This window comes from Heteronotia binoei, chromosome 6 (assembly GCF_032191835.1).
Source record: "Heteronotia binoei isolate CCM8104 ecotype False Entrance Well chromosome 6, APGP_CSIRO_Hbin_v1, whole genome shotgun sequence".
In the NCBI taxonomy this organism is placed as follows: Eukaryota; Metazoa; Chordata; class Lepidosauria; order Squamata; family Gekkonidae; genus Heteronotia; species Heteronotia binoei.
In genome coordinates, this window is record NC_083228.1 from 101,069,490 (window position 1) to 101,089,004 (window position 19,515).

Here is a 19,515-nt window from a genome sequence, read left to right on the forward strand (position 1 = left end):
ATGGGAAAGGGCGGAATATAAATCAACCAAATAAATAAAAATAAGTACAAGGTAGTGTCAAACTTATCAAGAAATACCTTTGGGACCCAGAGGTCCAGTTGATCCTCGAAATCCTTGATCACCAAGTTCCCCTCGGGCACCCGGGAGCCCCTGTGGTCCTGGATTTCCCACTGGACCTTAACAAATTAGGATGAATTTGAATAAACACCATAAACATGAACAATGTTTTGTTACTTGAATTTGCCATGTACTAAACTAGCAATCTCTAGCCGTACCTTTTGAACCCGGTCTCCCTTGCTTTCCTTGAACACCTTTATTTCCTGGATTTCCAGGTAGACCAGGAACCCCAGGTAGGCCAGGGATCCCACAGTCACCTGGATCTCCTTTAACAAAAACAGTCTTTCCCTGCGGTCCAGTTTCTCCAGGAAGACCTGAAACAAAACTAGATACTATTAATAATAAATTTCCAAAATCTTATGAGATCTGAGAGAAAAAGGAATTTCCATAGGAACCCAGATCCAACCACAGATGGTGCATGTAGAAACAGATTTATGAGCAAATATGTTCTGCTGGATTTCAAAACATACATACTAAAGTGCTGTATGTTTCTTTCAAACACTGGGTTGCATCTAGTGATCTAACAGTGAGCAGAGATTTTTCCTGCATTCCTCTCTCTGCAACAGTCTCATCCAATCCAAGGAAACTGCTGAGTCAGGACCTGCAATGATTAGTAGCCATGTGAGTTGGAGTCTACAATGTGGATGGGAAAAGAGACAACTTCACTCTAGATCTTTGATCCTTGAGGCCACAGATTTCTGAATCTACTAGTTGGAGATGCATATGTAGTTGGACTAGGACCATTGGATTGGGAAGTAAAAGCAAACATATATTTGGTGCGATCAGTTTTGACAGTGCTAAGCAGAAGGGAAATCAGTACAGCCATTCTTCCCTCATCTTTGGTTTGCTGATTTCACTCATAGACTTCAGAAGTGCATCAAATTGTTCTAGAACTCAACAGGCGAAAAGATTCTTCTGCAGAATCATTCACAAGGGGAAAACCTCCAAACATATTTTGATATGGCTCAAACAGGTAATGACAATCATAATCTGCCTTCTGACAAATTCTGGGGAAGGTGGTGTGCTTTTGTAAAGGTTTTTTTAGACACTATTAGATAGTAGTTGGTGGTGTAGGTTTTATACTGTTACAGAGGTGAAATTGTATTTCTGATGTTCATGGAATTACACATAATACAGAACTAGAATGTTAAAAATTAATGCAAATCTGCAGTAGAAGAGAAGTACATGATCAATATATACTTGCCTTGTCCTGACCCACATGGTTCAGGCTGACCTGACATTGGAAGCTAAGCAAGGTCACCTCTGCTGTATTTGGATGGGAGATCACCAAGGAAGGCCAGAGTAACTTCGCAGAGGCAGGCAATGGCAAACCACCTCTAAATGTCTCTTGCCTTGAAAACCCTATTTGGTCACCATGTCAGCTGCAGCTTGATGGCACTCACACACACATGTGCTTTTCTTGGCTGAAGCCACCCCAAATAATGCTTCTTTGAATCATCATTATTAGGTAAGGTTTACAGTCTAACCTCTCATGCAAAGCTAGAAAACAAGAATGTCAAGCTACTGAAAAGAATAAATTACCTATCAAAGGTTCTCCTCTTCCTAGTATCTTCAGTCACCCTAATCCGTCACATATAGACTGTATGCAAGCTTGGGTCTTCTATAATGGACTTTTATTTTACTGCCTATGTGAATGCAAATGGCTGAAACTCCTGTATCTAGCACTCGTGAGTGCCATGAAAACTGAATCACTGACAGATAAGAGTATAACTAGACCAGACATTGGGGGCCCTGACCATGTCTTCCATCTGTTTAAATTTCTATTCATATTAATTGTTTCTGTATGAAGTATGTGTGTGAGGAGAGAAAGCAGCATGGTATAGCCTGATCTTGTCAGATCTCAAAGACAAACAGGGTAGACACTTGAAAGTGAGACCACCAAGGAAGACTTTGCAAAGGAAAGCAAACTACCTCTGCTTTTCAGTAGTTTTGAAGCTTCTTGCTGGGGTTGCCACAAGTTGGCCACAATTTGGCAATACTTTATACACACACATGGGGAGTGTGTAAGGAAAAGACCGGAACTGTGGCATTTGGGAAGGGGGGGGGGTCGAACTCTTCCTTCCACACTGTTTTTCTGATGTTCCCTCTCTCCAAACTGGTATGTGCACTGACAGAAAATAATGTTTTCCCTTTGTTAAACTGCAGTCCAGTCCCAGTCCAATTACACCCCAATTCCTTGTCCTGGTATATCAACAGACATGAGATCCAGGCATATCCTATTAATTTAGTCCTGAGCCTAAGTTAGTGATCTGTTTGATTAAATATTTTCATAGAAAATTAGTACCTCTGATGCCATCCAAACCAGCAGGGCCTTGATCACCTGGAGGCCCAGGTGGTGCATCTCCACATGGCTGTCCAATAGGTCCTGCAGGCCCAGGGACCCCTGGCTTGCCTGTAAGAAGCAAGTTGATCATTTTATATTTCAGAGTAGATATAAATATGTTTAATACTGTTTATGTTTAAGTCAATATGCCTGTCATTACCCAATGTTTTGTACATTCCAGGTTATGTTTCTGTGACAGTGCATTAGATTTTCATCACCTAAAATGCATTTCTTCCCTAGGCAGTGTGTGCACTGTGGCTGTTATGTGACATGTAGTTATGAGGGTATCAAGAACCTATTGGCTATAATTTCATTAGTGGCAAATGAAATACTTCACACCAACCCATGCCCAGTTACAGAAGGCAGTATGCTAATTTTCTGAGGTACTCATCCTACATTTTAGTGTTTTGTCCTGTACTCCTTAGACCACGGGTGTCAAACATGCAGCCCAGGGGCCGAATCAGGCCCCCAGAGGGCTCCTATCAAGTCCCCAAATAACCGACTGTTATCTGCTTCCTTCTCCCTCTCTCTTGCTTCCTTCTGCCTCTCAGCTTGCTTTGGCAGGCTTGCTCAATTGCACAGGAGCTACAGTGTAAAACCCTCAATTTTCCCCATTGGTTGAGGCTCCTCCCCCTCCTGCTCCCCTGAGGAGGGAGGGAAAGAGTCAGAGCTTCCTTTGCCCAGTTCCCTGGATCCCATGGGAGAAATACAAAGAAAGCACCTTTAAGACCAACAAGTGCTAATGTTTTAAGCATGTTTTATTTTAAGTTTTTTTTAAAAAAAAACTAGTTGTGTTTGTCTGTGTCCTTTACAAAGTTTATATCACTGCTATGTAATTTTAAATAGGTACACACATGGCCCAGCCCAACATGGCCTAGCTCAACAAGGTCTGATTTATGTCAGACCCAGCCCTCATAACAAATGAGTTCAACATCTCTGCCTTAGACTTATTTTTTAAATCACTCTTCTTCCACAGCAAGGCTGCATCCCATCAATTAACTAATAACAGGATGTTGTGCATTTGAACAACATATGAACATATGAAGCTGCCTTATACCGAATCAGACCCTTGGTCCATCAAAGTCAGTATTATCTTCTCAGACTGGCAGCGGCTCTCCAGGGTCTCAAGCCGAGGATTTTCACCCCTACTTGCCTGGACCCTTTTTGGAGATGCCAGGGATTGAACCAGGGACCTTCTGCTTACCAAGCAGATGCTCTACCACTGAGCCACCGTCCCTCCCCATTTATCAGGGCTGGTATGGATCCTACCATTATTCTACAACGGAACCGAAGTTTGAAGCCTTACTCCAGTCTAAGAATCCTTCCTCTAACTTAACTGGCACATCTTTCTTATCTCTGAGCTAGAAAAATTAAAATAAATATTTTGAACTTGATGCATAGTTTTGAGAACCTCAGTGTAAAGGCTTAAGTTGTTTACATGTGCATCTCTTAATAAAGATATTTATCGAAACGGGAAATATAACAATCAAAATTCCGTTGAGAACCTACTTTATGCAGTGTTGAGTATTCTTTACATATTCCTTGGAAGCCTGGAATTGTATTGGTGGTTTGGTTTATGTATTTTTTACCATTGTATTTGTTGGCAACAGTGTGTGTGTTACAACATTTTGACTTTTTTGTCATATGTATTACTAGTGTTTTATATATTTTTCATGTCTTTCTGTAATTAAATACATTGTTTTAATTGAACAAGGGAGATATCTGGTGTTTTCTGGTTGCTTAGTCTTTCTCCCTGTCCCTGTTTTTTCATTGTTGCTACTGATCAACAGCAGCCACTCTATGAAAACAAGTATGGTATAGGGAGACCCAGGTTCAAATTCCCATCTCACTGTGGAAGCTCACTGCGTGATTTGGGACCAATTACAGACTTCCAGCCTAATGTACCTCACAGTGTTGTGAAGACAAAAAGGAGGAGAGAAGAATAATGTTAGCTGCTTTGGTCTCCATTGTGGAGAAGGGTTAGGTATAAATGAAGTAAATAAGAAATAAATAAAGCTGAAGATGGGAGACAGATAAAAGGTAGGTTGGTGAATGGCTGGGAAGGAGAGAATGAGGAAAGGAAAGAGGACAGGATATGGAGGTTGCCCATGGGAGGGAAACAGGAAATAATGCGGGGAGGAGAACACAGGAAACTGAGGTGCTACCCCACAAGTCCTTGAACGTTCCCTATTATGCTAGTAGGCTTGGCTCAATGGCCAACCCCACACCTGGGCCAGTTTTCCTAGGCAGAAGCTGCTAAAGGGAAAGCTTAAAACAGAAGGGCAGGTAAAGATAGGTTGGCCGGGAAGGAGATAGGGTTGCCAACTCCAGATTTGAAAATTCTTAGAAATTTGGGTGGAGCTTGGAGAGGTGGAGTTTGAGGCACTAAAAGATCCCAGAGGCAAAATTCCTCCCTCCAAAGCAGTCATTTCCTCCAGGGGAACTAGGGGTGCCAACTTCCAGGTGGGTACTGGAGATCACCTGGAATTACAACTGCTTTCCAGACGACAGAGATCACTGCTGTTTTGCAGGGTGGACTGTATGGAGAGGTTATGGGAAATGGAAAGAGGAAATAGTAGGGGAGAGGGAAAGATGCCTCCTGGCATTCCTTAGGAATTCCCACTTGTGGTAGTATAATGTGCTTTGGGGGGGGGGGTTGTTTTTTTGCTCTCCTCAATTTAGATGTCCTGTTAAAATAATCAGGAAAAGAATTTCAGAGGGATACTGAGTCTGTACAGTGAAGGGTAGAGATTACGCCTGATCTACAAGGGAATTGGATCTCGCCCCATTTTTGCTATTTCTCTGTTGTTGAGTAGGAAGCATCCTGCTGGGATAAATTTCTGACATGGACAGCTTTTTTTCTCCAGTGACTTACACCTTCCAATGCTTTGGAATGAAGACAGAGTGCAACAGCTGCCATTACTTGCATATTCAAACTGGGGAGAAGTATCTCACACAAAGCAATTTGGCTCACAAACAGTTCTAGTAGACCTAACTCTCTGCAATTCCTGGCAGGTTCCCAGCTGCCAGGGGGCCCACAATGTGTTTAAACTTGCTTCTGATCGCAGTGCTTGTGTACTTCCTTAGCCTAATTAACTAAACCAACTGGAGAAATGAGAGCCAACAGAAGCCTCTGGAAGAACATTCTTGTGGGTTTGAGGAACTATCAGGCAGTCCGGCTTTCTTGCATGGAAAAAAGATCTACAACTGGCACAGACTCTTCCCTGGAGGAATGAGGAAGGAATCCTCCCTCTGGGACCAGATGGGCAAATCCCCATTCTGAGGATGCCTCTTGATGAGAAAGAAACTTTAATTTCTTCCATGAAATCTGAAGTAACTTAAGATTTCCCAATATTCAAAATTAATTTCATAAGTCAGTGTGTTCCTTACTAATGTTTACAAAGAGGTACATTCTTGCATACTGTTAGCAATAACAAACTTTGCAATTAAATAACAGCCATCTGTTAACACAGGGATGTCAAACTTATTTGTTATGAGGACCGGATCTCACATAAATGAGACCTTGTTGGGCCGGGCCATGTCAGGCCAGGCCATGTGTACTACCTATTTAAGATAAGGCAGTAACAGAGATATAAACTTTATAAAGGACACAGACAAACACAGTTAATTTTAAAAAAAACTTAAAACATGCTTAAAATGTTAGTACTTGTTGGTCTTAAAGGCACTTTCTTTGTATTTCTCCCATGGGATTCAGGGAACAGGGCAAAGGAAGCTGTGACTCTTTCTTTCCTTCTCCAGAGGACTGGGGGTAGGAGCCTTAGCCAATAAAAAGATGACAGACTTGGCTTAGTAACTCTGCTGTGCAATTGAGAGAGCCCGAGAGAACAAGCTCTGTCTTTCCCCTTCCTCAACAAGGGAGGAACCTCATCCAATTGAGGAAACAAAAATTTTGCTCTGTAGCTCCTGTGTGATTGAGCAAGCCTTGCAAAGCAAGCTGTTATGCAAAAGGAAGCAAGAGATAGGGAGAAGGAAGCAAGTGATGGCCAGTTGCTTGGGGACCTGTAAGGAGCCCTCCGGGGGCCTGAATCAGCCCCTTGGCAGCATGTTTAACTCCCCTATGTTAACTGAAATCCCAAGCATATGTGCTTCATATACTACTCATGAATAGCGCAGCAAATGTTAGTTAATAATTAGTTAATTAGTTATTGGAGGAATACTTACCAGGTGGCCCTAACAAGCCTATATCTCCTGGGGGTCCTGGGAGGGAAATTCCTGGGGGTCCAGGTTCTCCTCTACTGCCTTTTGATCCAGGTTCTCCAGTGCACCCTGGAGGCCCCATTTCACTTAAACCTTTATAGAAAAGTAACTGCACAATGTAAAGCTTTATCTGAATGAAAAGACAGATTTTTAGAATGGAAATCCCAACTGAAGCAATAATTCTTCTTTTCCAGGTAAGTCTGGAACCCCATGAGCAACATCCCCCCCACAAAAAAAGCCTCTTAAATTTAATAAGTGTGCCTGAGCAGCATCCCTAAAAGCATAAATGGCTATAGCCACAGAACTGGCAAAAGAAAATCTCAAGAATACAAGAATTGCTTTACACATGCACATAGGCTTCTCTGGATCTTTGAGTTTGGTTGCAACAAGATTGCCAGCCTGAGATGAAGCAAATATTACAAAGATTTTCAACTGCATAACTATTGCTCTTCGCATAAATTATTTTAAAATTCAGTTTTATTAATAAGATTTCATGATCTGGTTCATTCTCATCATGTTGACAGTAATTAATTATAGCTGAATCCAAGCTTCAAATATTTGAATAATAAATTTATACCATTGTACTTCCAGATATAGCATGATTTTCATAAAGTCAAATGGTGATCATATTACGTTCGTTTTGTAGAAAAAGCCCAGCAAGAGCTCATTTGCATATTAGGCCACACCCCTTGATGCCAAGCCAGCCCAAACTGCATTCCTGTGTTTTCCTACTCAAAAAAAGCCCTGCTTTCATACTAAAAATACTTAACATGAAGTCTGTATATCACTTATTCTTTACCTGGAGATCCTGGTAAACCTTTTTGACCCCGTAGTCCATTCAAGCCATCTATTCCAGGCAATCCTGGAGGGCCTATGAAATATTGCAATAAAATATAAATAAAATGCTGAATACATTTTTGCAATTTGAACATTGACATGGATGTTTACTGAAAATGTCTGGCAGGTGGAAAATATGCTGCATCATTAGAAGATGTGGACTTTTTTAAAGTAAAAAATTACATTTAGGAAGTTGAAGCAAATAAAGTAAAATAATTTACTGCCTTTTGTACATTAACAACAGATTTCCTGGCATTAAAAATTGAGAGGATTTAATTCTTTAAAATAATTCCTGCTTTAGTCTTTTATTATTTAAGTATTACTAGCCTCTTTTTCAATCAAACAACAAACTCCAAAATAAAAGTAACTGTCATATTTCTGCTTCTCTTGGCACTTAAAATGAATAGAGGAGTTTTAGTTTAGGTGATGAGAGGTCTACCAGTTGCTTTAAGCAAAAAAGAGGAATCTTTAAGGTTTTTCTCTGCAACTTTGTTGTGTTCTTAATGCTAGGCATCAAAATAAAGAGACATCAGGCTAGGGTTGTCAGGGTCAAGGTGGGGCCTGGAGATCTGCTTTTACAACTGATCTCCAGATGGCAGAGATCAGCTCCCCTGGAGAAAATGGCTGCCTTGAAGGGTGGACTCTATGGCATGCTCCCCTGCTGAGGCCCCTCCCCTCCCCAAACCCTTCCCTCACCTGGATCCACCCCCTAAGTCTCCAGGTATTTTCCAACACAGACCTGGCAACCCTTTTTCAAACAGGAGCACAGTTTAATAAGTCTAGTTCCTTCCCTATCTGGAGCTATAATGAGTACAGTTTTCTCCCTGGTCCTGCCCATACCAAGTCTTGGAGAGACTAGGACAATCTATAACATTGGCCCAGATTACAGGAACAGAGTTGTCAAAACACTAAAAAAAAACTGAAGCAGGGTTACCAGGTCCCCCCTGGCCACCAGCAGAGGATAGGGTGTAGGGTTGCCAGCTTTAGGCTGGGAAACGCCTGGGGAGGACAGGGAGCTCAGTGGGGTAGATTACCATAGAGTCCACCCTCCAAAGCATGCATTCTATCCAAGGGAAGTGATCTCTGTAGTTTGGAGATGAATTATAATTCTAGGGGATCCCCAGGTCCCACTGGAGGATGGCATCCCTACTTGAAGACAGAAGTGATTGGCTCTCTATAACTACTCTGTTCCATCTGATATGACCCAAAGAACCATAGTAACCATCATTATTGACCCAAAAATAGTATTCGTAACAATATTTGTGAAAACAGAAATGTATTTATGGCAGGTTTTTTTGGCTAAATGTTAGGCAAGAGATATATGGCTAGTGTGCAGCAGCTGACTCCAACATCAGTAAATATTAAGGATTAATCTTTGGAATCTAATATGCTGCTGATATCTCTCTTGATTCTTGGCTTATTTAACCATGATTGATGGTTCTGTTTACTTTGCTTTCTAACTTCTGCCAACAATCCATTACAACGACAACACTTGTAAGTCTATAATTGAAGCAGTCACAGTTCTGTGCTGCTAGATACGAGCTGAATTTGCTGCAATGGAAGTCAGCCATTATTTGCTACATTTTACAGCACAGTACTGTTTGAAACTAAGAACATAAGAACATAAGAGAAGCCATGTTGGATCAGGCCAACGGCCCATCAAGTCCAACACTCTGTGTCACACAGTGGCAAAAAATGTTATATACACACATACACTGTGGCTAATAGCCACTGATGGACCTGTGCTCCATATTTTTATCTAAACCCCTCTTGAAGGTGGCTATACTTGTGGCCGCCACCACCTCCTGTGGCAGTGAATTCCACATGTTAATCACCCTTTGGGTGAAGAAGTACTTCCTTTTATCCGTCTTAACCTGTCTGCTCAGCAATTTCATCGAATGCCCACGAGTTCTTGTATTGTGAGAAAGGGAGAAAAGTACTTCTTTCTCTACTTTCTCCATTCCATGCATTATCTTGTAAACCTCTATCATGTCACCCCGCAGTCGACGTTTCTCCAAGCTAAAGAGTCCCAAGCGTTTCAACCTTTCTTCATAGGGAAAGTGCTCCAGCCCTTTAATCATTCTAGTTGCCCTTCTCTGCACCTTCTCTAAAGCTATAATATCCTTTTTGAGGTGCGGCGACCAGAACTGCACACAGTACTCCAAATGAGACCGCACCATCGATTTATACAGGGGCATTATGATACTGGCTGATTTGTTTTCAATTCCCTTCCTAATAATTCCCAGCATGGCATTGGCCTTTTTTATTGCAAACGCACACTGTCTTGACACTTTCAGTGAGTTATCTATCATGACCCCAAGATCTCTCTCTTGATCAGTCTCTGCCAGTTCACACCCCATCAACTTGTATTTGTAGCTGGGATTCTTAGCCCCAATGTGCATTACTTTGCACTTGGCCACATTGAACCGCATCTGCCACGTTGACGCCCACTCACCCAGCCTCAACAGATCCCTTTGGAGTTCCTCACAATCCTCTCTGGTTCTCACCACCCTGAACAATTTAGTGTCATCCGCAAACTTGGCCACTTCACTGCTCACTCCGAACTCTAAATCATTTATGAACAAGTTAAAAAGCATGGGACCCAGTACCGAGCCCTGCGGCACCCCACTGCTTACCGTCCTCCACTGCGAAGACTGCCCATTTATACTCACTCTCTGCTTCCTATTACTCAGCCAGTTTTTGATCCACAAGAGGACCTGTCCTTTTACTCCATGATTCTCAAGCTTTCTAAGGAGCCTTTGATGAGGAACTTTATCAAAAGCTTTCTGGAAGTCAAGGTAAACAACATCTATCGGGTCTCCTTTGTCCACATGTTTGTTCACCCCCTCAAAGAAATGCAACAGGTTAGTGAGGCAAGATCTTCCCTTGCAGAACCCATGCTGAGTCTTCCTCAATAACCCGTGTTCATCAATGTGCCTACTCATTCTGTCCTTGATAATGGTTTCTACCAACTTTCCCGGTATTGAAGTCAGACTGACTGGCCTGTAGTTTCCCGGATCTCCTCTGGAACCTTTTTTAAAGATGGGGGTGACATTTGCTACCTTCCAGTCCTCAGGAATGGAGGCAGATTTCAATGAAAGATTACAGATTTTTGTTAGAAGATCCACAAGTTCAACTTTGAGTTCCTTCAGAACTCTCGGATGTATGCCATCCGGACCCGGTGACTTATTAGTTTTTAATTTGTCTATCAGTTGTAGGACCTCCTCATTTGTCACCTCAATCTGACTCAGGTCTTTCAACACCCCTTCCAAAATTAGTGGTTCTGGGGCGGGCAAAAAGTTCTCGTCTTCTACAGTGAAGACGGAGGCAAAAAATTCATTTAGCTTTTCAGCCATTTCCCTATCCTCCTTCAGTAATCCTTTTACCCCATGGTCATCCAAGGGCCCCACTGCCTCCCTGGCTGGTTTCCTACTTCTAATATATTTGAAGAAAGTTTTATTGTTGGTCTTTATGTTTTTTGCAATATGCTCCTCATAGTCCCTTTTTGCCTGCCTGATCACAGTCTTGCATTTGATTTGCCACAGCCTGTGTTCCCTTTTACTAATCTCACTTGGACTGGTTTTCCACCGCTTAAAGGAGTCCTTCTTACCTTTTACAGCTTCCATTACTTTATTTGTTAACCACGCAGGCCTTTTCTTATGCCTGTTTGTGCCTTTCCTAACTTGTGGTATGTATTTTATCTGAGCTTCTAGGATTATAGTTTTAAATAGCGTCCAAGCTTTCTCAAGGGTTTTGACCGTATGTACCTTTCCTTGCCTTATTTAAACTAGCCTTATTTAAATATATGTGACCATTTACTTCAAGGATAACTCAAAGAAGTACGGTTTCAGGACTGGACCATTAATTATAGATATGAGGAACACAATTTTAAAACAGGTGTGTTAGGCATCCCTCATAATACCATTCCCTTATATTTAAAAATGGTGTAAATGAGCACCATTGTTTTAGTGCCTAAAAATAATGAATTCATTTGACTAACAAAAGTTTTCATATAAACACACAATAAACTAATTGGGGGAAAACAGACATGACAGAGACCATGAGATCTCTAACTGTAAAATGTATCTCACAACGTCCCAGTTTGTACCAAGATCATGCAGAGAAGGAAGAGACTTCATTTACTTTACAGTTTTTAAATAAATCAGACACAAGGTAGTTCACATACATTTAAAAACAAATACAAATAGTTTAACCCTTCAATCTTGGTTTTACTAACTGAAATTCCCCCCAACACAGAAAAGTTTTAGTACTTTAAAGAGAAAAACTTGTCCTTTAAATATCTTTTCCCCTTTAAAATGCTAATAAAAAGGGAGAGAGCCCAGTTTTGATTATGGTTATCAAATGGCCTGGAGAAAAATGGTATGTCCTTTCAACAGAAGCTTAATGGGATGTTGTTTGCCAGATGTTACCTCCATGCCATGGAAAGTTTCACCTGCCAATTTCCACTCAATAAACCAGTATTAGAGGGATAGGATATTCTTCTCCGGGCCAATTGGCAATCCTAGTTTTTATCAGTTAAATAAAGCTGTAATTGAAGAGTTGAAGTCCCTCATTTTTTCCTGCAGGGCACTGATGAAAACTGTTTGGGGTTTGGATTAAGTGATTTGGGATTGAAGCCAATCCTTTACATATCTGAATGGGGCACAGACTACGTTATTATTATTATTATTAACTTCATTTCTACCTCTCCTTTCTCCCCAGTGGGAACCCAAAACAGCCTACATCATTCTCCTTTCTGCCATTTTATCATCACAACAACCCTATGAGGCAGCTTAAGCTGAGTGACTGGCCCAAAATAACCCAGCAAGGCTTCTATTGGTGCAATGGGGATTCGAACCTGGATCTCCCAGATCCTAGTCCTACACTCTAACCACTACACCACACTAGCAGTATCTAACTGGCAAGTAAGATTTGCTTGCCAGCTGAATAACCATAATTACATATCACTTCCAAATATTAAATGTAGGGTTGCCAACAGCCTGGAGGAAAAAATATCCTGTCCTTTAATAGAGGCTTCTTGTATAGAAATGGGCAAGTGACACATTTCATGACATGAAGGTAAGTACCACCACCTGGTAAATAACATCCCATTAAGCTCCTAATTAAATGGACAGGACATTTTTCTGTCTGGCAACATTAAATTTATAGGAATGAATCATGTCTTTAGGATGACACATGGGTGTGTTCTGTCCTCATAACTCTGCTTCTGTTAGCCAACTAAATATACATCAGGGCATATGATCCAAGCAATTGTATCAGGCACCGTAAGCCAAGAAAAAAGGTGGGGTATAAGTATTTTAATTAATAAATAATATCACCTTCGATACACAGCTCTTGAAGTTCATGTTAAAATGTTCCTGCAGGAAAAGTCCAGGCTAGCATGCCATGAAGAGGTAACTACATTTGGATCAGTTCTTGGCTCAACTGTGCATACACGATAATATATAAAAGAAAGATGGCTGCTGACTCATATTCTACTGCCAAGTTTGATGTCCAACATTAGTTCATACCATCAATGCAAATACATAAGTAACTGTATCCCATCCTATCGATGTTTTCATTAATTTATTTTGAAAAGTTATATGCTACTTTTCCAGAGATCTGTTCCAAGCTGTTTATTTGCCTGTTTAGAGGCTCATAGCTTGGGGCCAAAAATAAAATCTGCATCCACAATCTGTCTCAAACTTCCTCCTTTGAATAGGGTTTTAAAAATTCTTTCAGTTGATCAAATTTGGCCCCAAAAGAAAAGACATATCCCTGACTTCAATGTCAACATAGTTAGGCCTGAGGTGTATTTTCAAAGTACCCTGCATTTTATGACTTACAATTATATTTGCTGCCATTCATTCCATGCTATTACAACATTCAGGGTCACATCTTGTAAAAGCTCTACCACTTACAATATTTACCTTTTCTACCTGGGGATCCAGATAATCCTGGAAAACCTGGAGGTCCCAAAAGGCCAGGGTTACCTTGTTCACCTGGAGTTCCTGCTAATCCTGCAGCTCCTTGAGCTCCTACAGGTGGAAAAGATGAGTGTCAAATCATATGAAGCTGCCTTATACTGAATCAGATCACTGGACGATCAAGGCCAATACAGTCTATTCAGACTTCCAGTTGCTCTCCAGTGTCTTATGTGAAGGTTTTTTACATCACTTGTTCTTTTAACTTGAGATTAAGGAGCTTCAAGACGCTAGGCAGATACTCTATTACTGAACTGCAGCCCCTCAAACAGCATTTACTACTTTCTTCTCACCTGTTCAGCCCCTCCTCAGCAGAAAGAATATATTTTGTCAAGGTGTATAGGGTAGGGTTGCCAAGTCCAATTCAAGAAATATCTGGGGACTTTGGGGGTGGAGCCAGGAGACATTAGGGGTGGAGCCAAGATCAAGGCTGTGACAAGCATAATTGAACTCCAAAGGGAGTTCTGGCCATCACATTTAAAGGGAGGGCACACCTTTTCAATGCCTTCCTTCCATAGGAAATAATGAAGGATAGGGGCACCTTCTTTTGGGGCTCATAGAATTGGACCCCCTGGTCCAATCGTTTTGAAACTTGGGGGTATTTTGGGGAGAGGCACTAGGTGCCTGTGCCCCCAAAAATAGCACTCCCAGAGCCCCAGCTACCCGCAGATCAATTCTCTATGATTTTCTATGGGACTAAATTTCCATAGGAAATAACAGAGTTCCCAGCAGACATTTCCCTCCCCTCCCCCCACTTTCTGACGACCCTGAAGCAGGGGGAGGGCCTCCAAACCGGGGGATCCTCTGCCCCCACCTGGGGATTGGCAACCCTAGTATAGGGGAACTCCAGAAGTTCACATAAAATCAACAATGCATTCAGACCAGCCTGGCTGTGGGCATACTACAGCAACTATCACTTCTCAAATGTTTGTAACAGTCAAAGGCCAGTTGTCTTCTTTTCTTTTTCCGTTACTGTTAAGTTTTCTGATTTTATCCACTGTTCGCCTTACAGCTGATTATTTGTAATATTAGATTTAAACATTTTCTTTTTCACTTCTTCTTTACCTGGGAAACCAGGAGTTCCTGGGTATCCAGGTAACCCTTTGGGTCCTGGTCTTCCTGTTTCCCCTTGAATGCCTGGTACGCCTTGAACACCAGGTAATCCATCAAGACCTTTAAGAAACAAAAAAACAAACAAACCACAGTTTCTTCATGTAAAAGATTTCCAGTAGAGCATATTTCCATGCACATAGATTTGCTGTGTTTTGCAGCAGACAGCTTTTCAATAACATGCCAACATATTGCCTCTCCATGAATGGTACAGAGCCCAAGGATACCCTTACAGGAATGCATACTGGCTCCAGTACAACAGCATCATAACTGATAACTCAACACTTCCCCAAAATATAGAACTATTTTTTTAAAGCTGCACAAATTATTCCTTTCAATACCCAGGCAGATGGATTTGGTACATTCTAGGAACTTGCACTAGCCATTGCTCGATTTGATTCACTCAGACTGTAGTTCACCATTGAGTGCTAAGTGAAGACTGTTCTGTATAACTACAGCATAGCTGTAATAATATTACTAATGTGTCATTCTACCTACTTAGCAATACATAATTTATGAACATATGCAAAGATATTGCTCGTCTTCATTTTCATCTCTGTATAAATGACAGATATTTTATACATATAGAAGCAAACCCAATTTTAAATTATGATGTATTAATGTTGTGAAATTTTAATTGTTTATTGTGATTTTATTGTGAGCCGTCCTGAGGCTGCTTCGGCAGGGAGGGCAGGATATAAATTGAATGAAAATAAAATTAAAATTAAATAAAGTTTGCCGCTAAGTAAATACTCAACAAGACGATGTGACCAAACATACATACAACATATGTATTTGGAAACAAATGTATATTGTATTCATACTTAACATTTTTAGATGCATAGTAAATACTACATATACAGGATGATACTGTTGATAAAAATTAAAGTTTGGATGAGATACTATCTGCTTTCTGGTGTCTGAAAAAAGATTGTGGAGTTAAGATGGCTGCTGCATTGGTTGCATTTTGGGCCTACTAGGCCCAAATTGTATAAAATGTAGGCTTGTCAACCTCCAGGTCCAAGCAGGGGATCCCCTGGTTTTGCAGGCTCCTCCCCACCACCTGCCAGCTTGTCCAAGCAGCCACGATGTGCCTTTAAACCTCTGCGGGCTTAAAAGAACCTTGCAAACTGCTTGCATTTTGGACTGTGTGTGTGCTTTTAAATCTCAGCTAGAGGAAAGCTGCATGGGCATGGTGAGCAAGCAGAGCTATGTGGTGAGCGTGTGAATAGGGTTGCCAAGTCCAATTCAAGAAATATCTGAAGACTTTGGGGGTGGAGCCAGGAGACTTTGGGGGTGGAGCCAGGAACAAGCTTGTGACAAGCATAATTGAACTCCAAAGGGAGTTCTGGCCACACCTTTTAAATGCCTTCCCTCCATTGGAAATAATGAAGGATAGGGGCATATAATATACTAGGTTCAATGCAATGAAGAGGTGTGGTGGTAGTGATCATAGCTCTTTATTAGGTACAACATAGTATAGGGATGCACTCTAAGGCCCTGTTCACACAGCGTGTTGAGTCCATGTTAAACTGACCCAGTTCTGCTCCAAATATCTTTGCTCCAGATATTATCGATCAGACTGCCATACTGCAATTCGAATCACTCCACGGTGAAACCGTCTTCTGCCATCCACACGACGGCACATGCAGTTCTTTTTTTTGTTTCCTCCACCATGCCGCATAAGAGCATAATGCGCATGTGCGCATTATGCACACATGCACATTATGAGCATATGCGCATAGGCTAAAAATGTGGTTGTGCGGTTATGCGCATATCGCTAAGTAGTAAAAAAATGGTGACCATAAACCGGATGTCTGAGGCTCCTTTTGCTCTGGGACAGCCTTCAGGCATCTGGAAGTTGATTAATATCACAGCAGAACTATTCAGACTGAGAAAACTACAAGGTGAAACCAGACAACTCAAAAAACACCACAAAGGAGCAGGTAACAAAATAATCTGGTTTGGAGAAGGATTGGAGGGGGGCGACAATGATTGACTACCAGGAGGCAGATGTTGCTGTCTGATCAGCCACTTTTAATCCGGTAGGAAACAGCATCGACAACTGATTAAACTGTGCGTCTGAACAGGCCCTGAGGAACTGGGCCACCGGGGCCAACTATATACACATCAAGGTTCCTGCACTAGCACACCATTGGGTCATTCAAGCCGGTCAGGGGCTTGTGATTGGATCATGGCAACAAGTATTTGGATCCTACTGTCCATTGTTCCTGAGTCCCCAGGCTCAGTCCTTATGGCTCCAATGAGCCAGGCAGGAACACACACAAGAGTCTTCATTTGGGTCCGCATACACAACAGGGCACCTTCTTTTGGGGCTCATAGAATTGGACTCCCTGGGCCAATCTTTTTGAAACTCGGTGCCTCTATCTCAAAAAACAGCCTCTCCCCACCAGATACCCACAGATCAATTCTCCATTATACCCTATGGGAATCGGTCTCCATAGGGAATAATGAAGTGCCCAGCAGACATTTCCCCCCCACCGCTTTCTGATGACCCTGAAGCCGGGGGGAGGGTCTCCAAACCGGGGGATCCATCTGGGGATTGGGAACCCTGTGTGCGAACCATGTAATAAAGCAGAAGTCCCTCTGGTTTTTTTGCATTGGTTCCAGAAGTTGTGTATATAGTAAAATGGCATTAACTAGAACATGATTATGGAATGGAGGAAAACTCCACCCCCTAGGCTGCTCTACTTTTGTTTTCCTGTCAGACTGAAAAAGTTGGTTGAAATACAGCAGATGGTCACATTCAGCAACTCCTGTGAGTAGATAACCAGTAAGATCACAAAAGCTGTTCATTCTGGCTGCTTTGTGAGTGTGTGTTTGTGTATTCACTTTTATTTAGTGGAAGTGCAGCTGCTGGGGGCAGGGCTGGATTAACAATTAGGCCAAGTAGGCACTGGCCTATGGGCCCGGATGCCTTTAGGGGCCCCAGGCTGGCTTTCCCCCCCTCAGTTTTCCCCCTGCTTGCAGCCCTTGGAGCCTGCATGCGCAGTCAGCAACTGAGTCACTCTTTGCCTGGTGAGGCTGCTGCTAATGTCATCACCAAGTTTGCCTCTCTGCCTCTCTCCTGCAGCTTTCTCAAAGGGGCTTTTGAGAAGGTGTCTGCAGACTACAGTGAGGGCAACAGGCAGTGGGATAGGTGATAGTTTGTAAGGGGGCCCTCAAGATTTTGACTGCCTAGGGTCCTCCACGGGATTTAATCTGGCACTGGCTGGGGGGATGAGGAAATGAAGACTATATTCAGGAGAACTGCACTGCTGTATTTTTATTTATTTATTTTAGGGGACGGGAAAGTCTCCTGGCTCTACTCCCAACGTCTCCTGGCTCCACCCCAAGGCTCCAGATATTTTCTGAGTTGCACCTGGCAACCCTAACAAATTCACGTAAACCTGTTTCGTTGCTTCACAAGTGGCTGGGATCAGGTCATTTGGGGATTTGGAGCATCTTCAGTTCCCATTACACAAGCCATCTCAGATATAGATTTCAAATATAATGTATTAAGTGGTCTGGAATAAGCATATTGTAAGTATTCCTGTTCTCCTTTCCTATGACAATTACAGGTATTTGTCCAACACAGGCTGGAGAGCAACATAACATTTTTATTAGGTGGTAGCATAGACCCTACGGCCACTTTATAAAACAAATATGGTTGTAGGGTTGCCAGTTCTGGGCTAGGAAATACCTGGAGATTTTCAGGGTACAGCCTGAGGAAGCCAGGGTTTGGGGAGGGGAGGGGCTTCAATGGGGTCTGATGCCATATTGTCCACAACCCAAAGTGACCATTTTCTCCAGGTGAACTGACCTTGGTCACCTGGAAATCAGTTGTAATAATGGAAGATCTCCAGCCACCACCTGAAAGTTGGCAACCCTATGTTGACCCATTAAAGTATGGGGAGGTGAAGGTGTGGAGCTGCCAGATACTGCGTCAGGCAATTGGTTCATCTAATCCAGCACTGTCTCTGAATTCTTTGGAATAGGTGTTTCCCAGCCCTGATACTGGAGAAGCCAGGGACTGAACTGGGAACCTTCTTGATACACACTACAGAATAGATAAGGCTTTTTTAAAAAGTAAAAATATTTATCCTGTACATAACTTTGAATCCATAAGAGAAAAACTACTGACAATTAAAAGACTATAAAAGACATTACAAAATGTATACATAGAGTAAATACATAATAACCCTAACCCCTTCATATGTTATGATATGCACAGAAGACATCCAGCATTCATGTGGTGAATATGTCTGCCACATAAAGCTGAACCAGTCATACCTTAACAATTTAAGGATCAAAAGCCTGTTAGCCATAAATATGTGACGTCATAAATATGTCACAAAATCTGCCAACAAATGAAAATCCAGTAAAGGAAAATAAGCAGGTGAGTAATTTAGTCAACCTGTTTTTATTACAAAATAACCAGAAACACTGTCACCTGGCAATCCTTGATTTCCTACAGGACCTCTCTTCCCAGGCTGGCCAATGTGAGGAGACTGATCACCTCTGCTACCTGTACAAGTTAAAAATGGAGACTGCTCATAAGCGAGATATATACCATACCCAATAGGTGAACAAGTTTCGCACTTTATGTTAACAAAAATATATACATGGCCACAATATCTCCAAAACTGTGGATGACTGCTCCCCCCCCACCCCCCGAACAGTATAAAGGAAGCAGTCAGAGCCCTGCCACAGGAGGAGGAATCATAAATTTCCCTTCTATGGAAATTTCTACTGGATCCAACACATTTTGTTTTTTTCAGACCTCCAAACACCATTTAAAAATTACTTTCATATCAGGCCCTCCAACATAGCTTGTCAAAAAGTGCATTGTTTTGAATTTTTAATTGCTTTGCATTTTGATTTTTAAAGGATTTATCCTGGGGG

General features: G+C 41.9%; 1 protein-coding gene across 1 annotated transcript in view; it reads right to left on the reverse strand.

The window, feature by feature from the left end:
* The window catches only part of COL4A4 (collagen type IV alpha 4 chain), a 111,914-nt gene that overhangs the window by 7,391 nt on the left and 85,008 nt on the right, over positions 1-19,515 (reverse strand). The window contains exons 34-41 of the mRNA XM_060242221.1: positions 19,064-19,138; positions 14,566-14,673; positions 13,447-13,554; positions 7,479-7,550; positions 6,644-6,772; positions 2,423-2,530; positions 276-431; positions 78-176 (exon numbers count right to left, since the gene is read on the reverse strand). Of these exons, the coding sequence (XP_060098204.1) occupies positions 78-176; positions 276-431; positions 2,423-2,530; positions 6,644-6,772; positions 7,479-7,550; positions 13,447-13,554; positions 14,566-14,673; positions 19,064-19,138 (855 nt within the window). The remainder of the gene's footprint in view (positions 1-77; positions 177-275; positions 432-2,422; positions 2,531-6,643; positions 6,773-7,478; positions 7,551-13,446; positions 13,555-14,565; positions 14,674-19,063; positions 19,139-19,515) is intronic.